This window comes from Condylura cristata, unplaced genomic scaffold (genome assembly GCF_000260355.1).
Source record: "Condylura cristata isolate star-nosed mole 26May11 unplaced genomic scaffold, ConCri1.0 scaffold00016, whole genome shotgun sequence".
Classification (NCBI taxonomy): domain Eukaryota; kingdom Metazoa; phylum Chordata; class Mammalia; order Eulipotyphla; family Talpidae; genus Condylura; species Condylura cristata.
The window spans coordinates 29,704,199-29,716,506 of record NW_004567117.1 but is presented as its reverse complement, the minus strand read 5'-3'; the positions used below and the strand labels follow the sequence as shown (position 1 = coordinate 29,716,506).

Sequence of the window (12,308 nt, the reverse complement as noted above, 5' to 3'; positions counted from 1 at the left end):
CGCCCCGCCGCGCGCGAGCGGCCGCCAGGATGCGCTACGCGGACCCCTCGGCTAACCGGGATTTGTTGGGAAACCGAACTTTGCTCTTCATCTTCATTTGCGCGTTCGCCTTGGTGACCTTGCTGCAACAGATCTTGTACGGCAGGAACTACATCAAGAGGTAAAAAGTCTGAGCGCGGTGGGGATGCGCGGAGCGGGCGGGCGAGCCCTCAGGTGGCGACCGCGGCGTCTGCCCGCGCGCCCCGGGGGAGAGTGACCGTGCGGTCTGCGCCGAGTTCCGCCGCCGCGTTAGGCTTGGGTCGGGGCGCTCGGAGCGCATGTCTCCTTCCAGCAGAAGAACTGCTGCCCAGCACGGGTCCGAGAGGCCCGACAACTTTGTTGGGCGGTGGAAAATGGGGGACAGGTTGGAATTTCGCGAGACCAAACGGAGGATAAATCCATTTGAATGCCCAGAGCGGCCGCAGGGGTCAGATCGGTGTCCCCCAGATCTACAGTGCCATTGCTGTCTGGTTGGAGGGGAGGCCCTGGGGGTGGAGGGGTCAAAACCCCAGAGCAGATAGCACTGCTGCTCTAGTCCAGAACTTTTGTGGGGATGTTTTCTTTTGGGGGAGGGCGTCCCCCCCATAATTCCCCTCCCCCCACGCAGGTGCGTATCATTAGGTGGGGGTGATCGCTAACTTGGACGATGACTCAAGGATAGTGAATTCTTATAAACCAGTGGCCACTGGATCTGTGAACCCTACAACTCGACCCCCTTCTGAAACAGAAGATTCTTGCTCCTCCTTGGCGCAGAAGGTCAGAGCTGCTGCAGAAGTTAACCCTCCCTTCTTGGGCCTCTGCTCCCACCCGCCCATCCTGGGCCAACTCCTTAAAGAGAAACAGCCTATGTGTGAGGAAGATACACCAAAATGCCAGCTTTCCTTTGTCTCGGTGCTGGAGAAGCAGAAACGCTCCTGTCTCCTGCTGGGGAGCCTCTTTGTAGAGCAGACCCTTCTCTTTGCTGCTGGAGGTATTTTCTTTGCTGCCAGCCTCTTCCTACTCTCACTGCCTACTTCCAGGCTAACCACAACAACAACAACAAAACCTCTCACTATAAACAACCTATCTGCTCTAAACTTCCAAATAATAAAGCAGTTGTTCTCTTTCCTTCGGGTTCCACATCAGTCACTTGCTTCCCCCTGGCTGGACTACCCCACGGAGTGGGAGGGTGAAGATGGATACTCTTCTCCTCCTCCTCCTCCCCCTCCATGGGCTTGGTGAGACCCCGCTGTAGGGGACATTTTTTCCAGCCAACCCCTGCCCCAACCTTCCCAGAGTGTCCTACCCCCCTGGAAGGCCCATGATGAGGTCTGCATGGTGCTGCTGGTGGCTTTAAAAGATTTCAGAGGCTCTTGGCTTGCTGGAACCCATTGGGCCTTTCTCTGTTCTTACTAGCCCCCCCCCCCAACCTGCACAGGGATGACCCTGTGCAAGGACAGCTGTGCCCTAAACGGCCTGCTGTAGCTTCTGCTGGTTGCACTTGTTCCTCAGCAGGGTGGCTCCGGGTTCCTACCCCCTGCTGGCACCTTCCCAGAGGCTGGAGATGCCAGGAGCTGCCTTGTCAATAGTCGAGAATATCAGTGCCCACGGTGAATGCCAGTTGTGCTACTAACTGCTTTTTCTGGCAAGTCCCCCCTGATCTTGGGTGGATGGGCTTGCTGCCGAGTTCAGCATACCCCTTGCCCCTAGCTGCCCTCCATCAGAGACCCTGTCCCTCTAAATCTCAGATGCCATCTTGCAGGCATCACTCTAGGAACTTGGTTATCCAACCAAGCAAAAGAGTTGCTTGTTCCTTACAGGAAGCCATGGGGTCTGTAAATAGGTGATGATGTGGTCCTGGTGCTCAAGGGATTTATTCTGGGAAACCGAATGGTCACAAATGAGATACTCAGGAATGAATGAGGGGGGCAGGTATCCCTGCACTGCAGTAGTTAGGGAAGAGGAACCTGAGTGAGCTCTTGAGGAAGGGTGAGATTTGGAGAGGTGGAGGGGAAATGCATATCCCAAGTGAAGAGGACAGAGCCAACGGGCCAGGAGGAGATCCTGCCTTCCCCCAGCCTTGTGTCCCATTCTCCTCACACTAGCACTTGACTTAATGCTTGGATAGTTCTTCAGGGAGGTTGCCCTGACCCTGAACCAGGTTGTGGTTGCCATGTTGGGGCACCCACGGCGTCTGCTCTGTTTTGTTGGAAATATTTTGTTTCCCACATGCGTCATAATTATGATGAATTGAAGGATGCGGCTATTAGTCTGTCCTGTTTCCACTCCAGAAACTCTCAAGGTTGGACTGTTCCCCAAGTAGAGGTCCTGGGACAGCCTGCATCAAAGCTGACTGGGGGACCATTCCATGCAGGTTCCCGATCCCAAATCTGCTTCTTGGAGCGTGGGGTTCTGTAGCCAGCTTTCTAAGCAGGTTTCCCAGATAACTGGTTAGTAGCTCTCCCTGCTGCTCTGGACCCATCCATGTTCCTCAACCAAGGGCAACATTGTCCCCCATCCAGAGTCTGGGGACATTTTTGGTTATCACATTGGGGAGAGAAGAGTGCCATTGGTATCTAGTAGTAAAAGGCCAAGGATGTTGCTAAAAAGATAGTACAATGTGTTGCTTCCTCCCTCCACCCCCCAATGAAGAACTGTCCAGCCCAAGACATCAGCTATGTTGAGGAGGTGAATCCTACTCTTGACAAAAAGCTCTATGACGTAGGAGTTCATTCTCTTTGGTTCCCAGCTGCACCTTGAGATCCAACTGTGGGGCTTGTCACATAGTAAGTTCTCAATAAATGCTGGATAATGAAGGAGTGGTCGAAGTGGTGTGCCTGTGTGCTCATGTGTGCATGTGAAGCACAGATGCAGAGATAGTAAGTGGAAGAGAGAGTGAAAAAATTGATCTGCTGGTGTTGGGGGGGAGGAGGAGAAGAGGGACAGATGTAATGCAGGTATAATGTTGGGTCAGTGACTCCAGTGGAGCATTATATGGATAGTAAGGACAGTTTGAACTTAATTCATTTGGCCATTGGAAGCCACGTGGCCCTAGAGTTGAGTAATGACGTGGAAAAAGCCAGCAGGAAGGAGGGTTGTCTAGGCCTTGTAGGGAAGGCTTAGCAAGGCCAGGCTGTTTGTACATCTTGGTCAGAGTGAGGAGAAGCTGTTGCAGGCGCAGGTCCATGGTAGGGGGAGGTTCTCCTGAAGACTGTCCTGCTTTGCTTCTGTGCTGAGCTGGTTTGGTAGATACAGTAAAATCTCCACTGTTTGCCACAGTGGGCTCGGGGCACAAAGGTAGCAGACTGTTCCAGTGGAATTAGGACTCACAGTGAGAAGGAAGTGGGGGGTGGCAGTTGATGTGTATTCAGTCTTGGGGCCCACAGCCTCTCCTTGGACTGTATGGTGGCTATTGTCAGGAAGCGGCGTGAGGAACAATCAGAACTCTGGGTAGCCATATTTTGAAAATACAGTCAGGAGAGGGAAACATGGAACAGTGCAGATGGCTTTCTCTACTGGATAGTACATACTGCGAAGATCAGGAGGAAAAGACAAGACGCAAAGCTGTGAAGTTGCCTTTGGTATTCTTGGCTTCCCTTTGTCCTCTATTGAATAAAGACTCACCAAAGATCTGCTGTAGGCTGGACACCATGCTAAGTAGACATGCCAGATGGGTACAGTCCAGGGTCCTGGGAAGCATGAGCTCTGTTGGGAAGACAGAAAGACACATAATGCACAGAGAGCCACAATGAAGGTGTAGACAAGGTCCCCCTGGATGGAGCCGTGTCACAGTGAGTGGGATTGGCCTCAAGTCACGTGGAAGTATTTGAAGGGAGTCTAGAAAAAGGGGAATGACCAATAAGTCTGGAGGGGGTGAAAAGAAGGGAGGTGAAGCTCAGCTTGAACTAAGATGGAAAGTGCAGGGACAATGGAGTAATTCTGTATAACTCAGCTTTGCAGCTCACTTCTAGCTGGGGGCAAAGTGTCCAGGGGCTGTGAAGAACTAACAGGAAACAAGCAGGGAGGAGCATATCTGGAGGAAAGATCTGCTGGGATCCTGCAAGGCGGTGCATTGTGGAGCTTCTCCACAGCCCACGGGAAGTGAACCCCAGAACTGTGGCTGGAGAAAAGTCAGCCAGGCCAGCAGCACAGATGCTGGCGTCACCAGCCATCAAAAGCAGTGTATTTCAGACTTCTGTAATTGTGTTCCACAGGAAAGAATATGTTTTACTCAGGGGTCTACACTCACACACACACCCATCTATAGCAAACTTTTTGTAAAAGAAAACGTAGGTGTATTATAAGAAACACACTTGAATATTCTTTTAAAATATTTATTTATTTGTGCATACAGAACTGGGGTACAGGCCAGAGGTGCAGGGGTGGTGAGAGACTTCATCGGAGACAGAGTGGTGAGCAGAACAGGCAGATGGACTGAAATACACTGCTGAGGGGTGTAGTGGCCAGGTCAGGAAAGGTCTGCTGTGCCAGGTGGGTCATCTCCCCTGCCTGGAGCTGAAGCAGATAAGGATAGCCAGCTTCCTGGTGCTTTTACACATTGTGCCACCAGGGAGGACCCTATTTTCTATTCTACTTCATAAAAACATTCTTTCCCACTTTATTTAAGATATAAATTCAGCCTTGAAAAGGAAGGAAATTCTGACCCATGCTCCAGCGTGGATGTGCCCGGAAGGCATCATGCTGAGTGAGATTAGCCAGGTGCAGAGTACACAGCTCCATGTAGATGAGGCCTCTGGGCAGTCAGATGCAGAGACAGACATGCCATGATGGTGACCAGGTACTGGGGGGCGGGTAGGGGAGAGGAGGTTCATGTTGCATCCTTTGGGGTAAGGTGGCAATGTTCTGGAGAAGGACGGTGGTGATGGTTGCACAACAAAGTGAATTGCCCAGTGCCAATGAGCTGTACACTTAAAAATGCACATTTTGATGTCTACTTTGCCATGATTTTAAAAAAAGAAGTGTAAAAAATTCTGGGGACAAACCACTGAATTAAGTGTATCATTAGTTAAAAACTCTGGTCTGTGTGGTGGGTTTGGATGAAATCACCCTGGGGGAGCAGAGTGGGAGGTGATGATGAACAGGGCACAAAGGAGAAATGTGCGGGCGTCTCAGGGGGCCAGGCCCGGCTGGCTCTGGAAATGAGACTGCAGAGGGGGAGGGGAACGGAAGCAGGGTGTGGCGAGGTGCTAAGGGATAAGCATGGGGCAGAGAGGTGCCCAGAGGGACTGACTGCAGAGGGCTCAGGGAGGTCCGGGCCTACCAGGGTTTGGCTCCAGGGAGGTCCGGGCCTACCAGGGTTTGGCTCTAGAGGCGAAGACTGTTTTGAAGAGAATGGTGGGGACAAGGCTTTAAAAGAAGGAAGTCCTGGAATGCGGGATGTGTATGATGTCCCCTTTTCCTTCCATCCGCCGCTGACCCCCAACCTGCTTTGTTCCTGCTAAAGTCTTGGCATAAGCTGACATCCCCACTGTGTCCCAGCAGTTACACTTTCCCAGAGGGGCAGGGAAAGGGCAATGATTGTAGACAGACAGGACGTTGTGCATTTGTAATGATCTGGCCCCAACCTGCATTTTAAACTTAATCTCAGAGGAAGACCAGATAGGCACTGGTCCTGAACGTCCTCTTTCAATGCCTTTTAATCGAGCTCTATAGTTTTCCATAAAGAATTTGAACACTTTTGTAGGTTTATTTCTAGCTATATAGATTTTACTGCTATTGTAAATATACCTTTTAAAGTGTTATATTTTTTCTAAATATTTGTAGCCTTTATATGGACATAAATTTGATTTCTAAAATATGTTGGTCTTATAATCAATAACTTCAATAATGCATGTAGTGATAATACCTTCCTGGAGTTCTAGAATTTCCATAGACATTTTTCTTTATTTCTTTATAACCTTTATACCTTAATTTATCTTTCTTGCCTTATGCCCTAACTTATTTTTCTTGTCTTATTGTACAGGCTAAGACCTTCAATATAATGTTCAATAAAAATATCATTGTGAATATCCTGACTTTAATCCTGTCTTTTTCTCTTAACAAAAAAAAAAATTGAAATATAGTAGCCCATAAAAATCCATCCATTCATAAATTCATAAAGTTCATCCATTTAAAATTTACCTTTTACTTTTAATATATTCATGCAGTTATTCATTCATTACCAGGGTCTTCTAAAGATATTTTCATTGCACCCCACTGAAAGATACCCTGTAGCTATCCTAATAGAAATTCCCTCTAATGAGCTAAAAAGTTCCCTTGTAGAGTGTACTAAGGAGTTTTGTTTTTTTTCATGTTTGGAAATTAATTTTATTAGATGCTTTTCTAAATCTATAATGTAGTTTTTCTCTTTTAATCCTTTGGTTTGGTAAATTTCATTAGAAGTTAAACTTAAAACTTTTGGAATAACCCCTAACTATTTGTAGCCTTATATATTGACATAAATTTGATTTGTTAATGGGGTATTTTTTAAATAGAATTTATTGATTAATATTTTTACATAGGATGTTATAGATCTGGAACGATAGATATTGGCATGTACTTTTAAAAGACAATGCTGTCTTTGTTTAGTTTTAAAATGAGTCTTATAAATTGAAAATGTTTTCTATTCTCTGGAATTGTTTACATAAGTTTGAAATCATCTGTTCTTTGAAAGTTTGTTCGATTCACCTGTACCATCACAAGCCCACTGTTTTCCTTGTAAGAAGACTTGAAACTACCAGTTGTATTTCTTTAACTAACTGTTAAAAGACTATTTAAGTTCCTACTTCTTCAGTTTTGTATTTTTCTAGTATACTTCAAATCTTTCAGTAAACTTCAAATGCACAAACTTGATAGCATTTTCTATTATATCCCCGTCACATCTTTTAAAAATTCCTAATATTGTTTACTTGTTTCTTTTTCTGTTTGATCAGCTTTGGGTCTTATTGATTTTCCCTTTGTGTCTTTGTTTTCTATTTTGTTCAATTTTATACTTTGGTTTTATTCTAGTATTTTTTTCTAACTCTTTAAGTTGGATGCTTTAGTTTCCAGTTTTTATTATTCTCTAATGTCGACTTTTAAGATTATAGTATTTCCCCTAAATACAGCTCAAGTTGTATATCTTATATTTTGGGATGATTATGATGATAAACAACAGCTGCAACTTGTCTTGCATGTATCATGTGCCAGTTTCTAGCCCAAGTTCTTTAATATAATAAATCCTAACAAGAAATAGATTCTATTACTATCCTTATTTTATAGATGAAAAACGGAGGCACAGTGAGGTTAGATAATTGTTCAAGGTCAAGATAGCTGATAATTATCATACATATTTTTAGTGCCTTTAATTTCAGGTATTTCCTAGTTTCATGATTTATTTTTTCATATGTAAATTTAGAAATGTTAAATAATTTCTAAACAGTCTATTGGACTTGTGTTTTGAATTTTTAACTCAAATGCAGTGTGTTAAGAATATCATATTTATGGTGCTGAGTCCTTCAAATTTGTTGAGATTGGCTTTGTGGTCTTGTATGTGGCTGACTGTTGCAAGTATTTTGTGTGTGTTTGAAAAACGTTATTCTCTTATTACTGGACACAGTGTTCTCACAATCTAGTTCAGCCAAGTGGCTTTGTATTCTTCGATCTTCTATATCCTTACTGATTCATTTTGGTTGGCTTCATCTTTCAATTTCTGAAAGAGGTGTGTTGAAATCTGTCGCTGTAATTGCGGGTTTATCAGTTTCTATTTGTCAGACCACCTTATGTATATAGTGACGTGGTCGTAAGTATATTATATGCAAACAGCTTAGATATATTCATCTTCTCAGTGAACTGAAACTCTTATTAAAATGTATTGACTTTAATTTTAGTAAGCATACTTTGAGCCTTAAAGTCTATTTTGTCTAACATGGATGTAGTGAGACAGCTCTCCTTTGGCTCGTATTTCTCGTCTTGTCGCTCTCCTTTTATTGAACATGTCTGTGTCTGTCATTCCCTGTTGTGTAACCAGCAGATAGTTACAGTTGTTGTATCTAGGCCAACAATCTTTATCTTTTTTGGGGGCCGTTTAGCATATCTACATTTATTGGGATATGCTGATTTCCTTATACCATCCTATTTTATGCTTTATATGTATCTTACCTTTGGGATTTGTTTTTTTTTAGTTTTCTTGGCTTTCGGAGGGGGTTTCTTTCTTTTTTTAAAAAAAGATTTATTTATTTATGCATACAGAACTGGGGTACAGCCAGAGGTGCAGGGGCAGTGAGAGGATTCACCAGAGACAGAGCGGGGAGCAGAACAGGCAGATCGACAAAGTACACTGCTGAGGGGAGCAGTGGGCGGGTCAGGAGAGGTCTGCCGGGCCATGTGGTCACCTCCCGGGAAGGCGGGGATCTAACTCATGTGGACGTGTCTTTAGCGTCTTAGTGCTGTGCTTTAACCCGCTGTGCCACCAGGGAGGGCCAGAGGGGGTTTCTAATGAAACCCTCCACCTTAGGAAGCAGGTTCTGAGCCAGAGGTCAGAGTGCAGGGTGTTTATTAGAGTTTTCTTAGGTCGACACCTGAAGAAGGGAGAAGTGAGACTGGACAGATGGAGAAGTTGAACTGTGCTGCAGTCCCAGGGAAAACCCAGGGGGACCCTGGGGAGCTGCCCCGAGCTCAGGCCCCCCAGTGGGCCTGGAGACCTGCTCCAGTCACTGGGTGGAGGCTGTCGCTGGGCTGAGGTGTCTCTTCTCAACTCACAGGACACATTGGTCCTGAGGGGTCAGCTCCCACACCCCCAGTAAGTTGGGAAGAATATCTTCACTCTTGAAGGGCATCTGCCCTTTTCAACCTGCCATCTTGCCACACATGGAAGTCTCTGAAGGTCTTGATACCCTACACCCTCCCCAGGCAAAACCCCTTTCTTCTTCCCTTGTGATCAGCCTGTGCTGGAAGCCCCACTCTATTTTTTAGATTTTATTTATTTATGCATACAAGAACTGGGGTGGACCCACGAGAGACAGAGTGGGGAGCAGAACCGGCAGATCGACTGAAATGCAATGCTGAGGGGAGCAGCAGGACAGACAGGTCTGCTGCACCATGTGGGTCAGCTCCCTCGCTCTGCAGTGGCTGCCGACAGCCTTAACCCCTTGCGCTAGCAGGGGGGCCCCATGGGGCCCCATTCTTATAGAGGGGCATGACTGCCAGTCAGGTATTTTATTCACACTGTTTGGCCTGATTCTGCCCTTTCCCCATGCTGAGTGCCCCCACTCCCATCACCCTCCTGCCTGGCTCTGAGCCAGACCAAGTCCTGCTTCTCCTTCTGTTCTCAGCCCACAGTGATCCTGCCTGCTCTGCACCCATCCCCTGGGTGTGACGACCCCACACATTCTGCACAACGAGGTGCAATGTGGCTGCACTGCAGACGGGCCCGCAGGCTGGACCGGTTTTGTCCTGCTGTCCTGCCTTGCGAGGACTCTCCTCTATGCTCTCTTTCCGCCAGCCTTCCTCTCTCCTGAACCTCAAGGGTGCAGATCTGGGCTGCTGCCTGTGGTTGGTGCAGGCCTGAGACTTAAGGATGTGAAACTGGGTCAAGGAAAAGTACAGCCTGACTTTGTGCTGTGCCCAGAGGCCTCAAGCCTGAGCCATGTCTGCCCCCCACCAGGGTTCGTCCTACTGCTTGGAAAAACAGGCCCAAAAGCAGGAGGTGGGGGCCATGGGACTGGAGGGTCTGACGTGGTGGCTGTGCAGGGGAGAGGGCCTAGTGGGAATAGGCTGGGGTGGGGAGAGCCCCTGAGAGGAAGAAGTAGCTGGGCTGGTGGCCACCAGGGATGGGTACAGACTGCAGAACCACACAGGTTTGCTGCTCAGAGCAAGTTTCCACTGAGCACCTGCTGAGGGTCAGGGCCAGGGGAGACAGGAGAGGTTCCGCAAGGCTCATTCTCAACTGCGCTTCTATGAATCTGAGAGTAAGGGCCACCTGAGGTCATGGGCGTTAGTGTCCTGTCCCTCCCCCAGTTGTCCCTTAGGGACAGTGCTGCCCTGCTTTGCTCATCGCTCTCTCTGGTCCTTTTATTTTTAACATTGTATTTTCCAGGGAAAATACACCATCCTCTCAGAGAATTTAATGTCTTTGATTTATCCAGGAGCATTCATTTCTTATCCATAATTCTCATCCACTTGATTCTCTGACTTGGCTCTTAACTCCATATGTAGGGTCCCCCCAACCTCTGTGCCCACACACAGGTGAGGAGTCATCAGATAATGATACTATTTATTATCATCCATTATGGGTTCATGAACTAGGCTCTGACCTAAGCAGATAGTCCTAAACGAAGATTATTTCATTTGATCTTCACAGTGATCCTGTTCAACAGATGTAGTCATCCTCATTTAATACTGGGAGAGGTTGAGTAACTTGTAGAAGATCACACAGTTTGTAAGACCTTTCATCTCTGAATACCCAGGACCTAGGACATTACCCGTTGAATGAAAAGATGCCCGCTAAACTTTCCCCTACCAATTGACAGGCATCAGTAGCTGCCCACTCAACTTTGTACCGGGGGATATTACTAAAATATTATTAGGTATGATGCACCTGTAAGGTCCTTAAGGAACTTACAGAACACTGAAAGGGACCAAAATGAATAATGTGTAAAAAAAGTATATAACTAAACTTGCGATTGTGTGGATATACAATATATATAGGTATAGGTACTTGTATGTGTATATGTATATACACATATATAATGTGTATCAACAAACCTGCAATTGCCTGGCACAGGTGCCAAATCTTGCTGATCTCAGAGGAGACAGTGATGAAGGATGGTGGTGCTGAGAGTCACCTGTCTGGTCTCCACTGATCTTAGGCCAGTTCTGATGGTGTGGCCTACAGGGTGTGCTCTTCCAGCGAACACCTCAGACGAGGTCGCATCAGTCCTCTTTGAGCGAACGCACAGGTCCTGCAGAGACCCTAGACTGTGGACGGGGCTCTGGCAATGAGGGAGGTAAACCAGGAGATGTGTGTGTCGTGGCAGGCACAGAGGATGCCGGGTTACTGAGAAGACAACTTGCATCCATGCACGCCAGCTGAAATCATTGATTTGTGTAGTTTGTGCTGAATGTCTGAGCAAGAGAAGCCCATCCCAGCTCTCTTTTCTTCCCCAGAAGATCAGTCCAAGAGCCAGGACTTCCCAGAATCTCCATTGCTATTCCCTACAATGAACCACCAACCCCCTCCCGGAAGAAAGCTTAAAGGAGGCAAGAATTCCCAAGTGCTTTCTCTTTCCTTCCACGTCAGGCTGGATAGATATCCTGCTTTGATCCAAACTCATTTCTCTGTTTGCTTCCTGCCACTGATACTGCAGAGTTGATGTCCCGTTCTTAGGGGAACTCTGCGAGTGTCCCCTGGCTGGTGGAGGTGACATTCACTCTCAGCCCCACCTCGTTCCCTCATCCATGCATGCATTCAGTCGTGCCTGTCATTCATCCAGCAAGCACAAATTGCGTGCCCTTTATGCACTAGACCTTAATGTCCAGTGCAGTAGCCACTAACCACTGGGACTACTGAGCCCTGGACAGTGACTTGTCCAGGTTCACTTGTGCTGTCTACTAGTTTAAAATACATGAGACCTCAAGCTGTAATATGAAAAAGAGAATGCAACCTATTCGTTTTTACATGTTGATGATAACATTTGGGATATATTAGGCTAGAAAAATGGGGTAAAATAAATTTCACCTGTTTCTTTGGACTTCTTAAATCTTTGAGAGTCACAGAGTCACATACATTTGTAAGAAATAATACAGAGAGAACTTGTATATTCTTATTCTCTTTCTCTTATTTCTGCATTGGCAACATCTGGAAAAACTGGTACCATGTCACAACCAGGACACTAATGTTGATATGGTCCTCAGCCTTCCTCAGCCTTCGCCAGTTTTATATGCACTCATTTGTATATCTGTGTACTTAAATCTATGCAACTTCACTATGTGCATTTTAATTTTTTAAAAAGTTTTATTTATTCATGCACACAGAAATGGGGTACAGTCAGAGGTGCAGGAGTGGCGAGAGGATTCACTAGCAAAGAGTGGGAAGCAGAACAGGCAAATCAACAAAGTACACTGCTGAGGTGAGCAGAGGGCGGGTCAGGAGAGGTCTGCCACGCCATGTGGTCACCTCCGGGGCAGGCGGGGATCGAACTCGTGCGGAAGTGGCCTCAACCAGCTTGCAGTGCTGAGCTTTAGCCCGCTGTGCCGCCAGGGCTCTATTTTTTTTTTTAAAGGTTTATTTATTTGTGCATACAGAACTGGGG

The 12,308-nt window shown here is 46.7% G+C and overlaps 1 protein-coding gene across 4 annotated transcripts in view; it reads left to right on the top strand.

The window, feature by feature from the left end:
- Window positions 1–6: 6 nt before the first annotated feature.
- Window positions 7–12,308, top strand: part of ST8SIA5 (ST8 alpha-N-acetyl-neuraminide alpha-2,8-sialyltransferase 5) — a 61,904-nt gene continuing 49,602 nt past the window's right edge. For 3 of the 4 annotated variants that reach the window (XR_001145510.1, XM_004683881.2, XM_012725912.1), the window contains exon 1: window positions 7–160. Coding sequence is in view for 3 of the 4 variants with exons in the window: in XM_004683881.2 (XP_004683938.1) it covers window positions 30–160 (131 nt within the window). In the remaining variant the exon portion in view is untranslated. The remainder of the gene's footprint in view (window positions 161–12,308) is intronic. The other variant, XM_012725913.1, reaches the window with a different exon arrangement.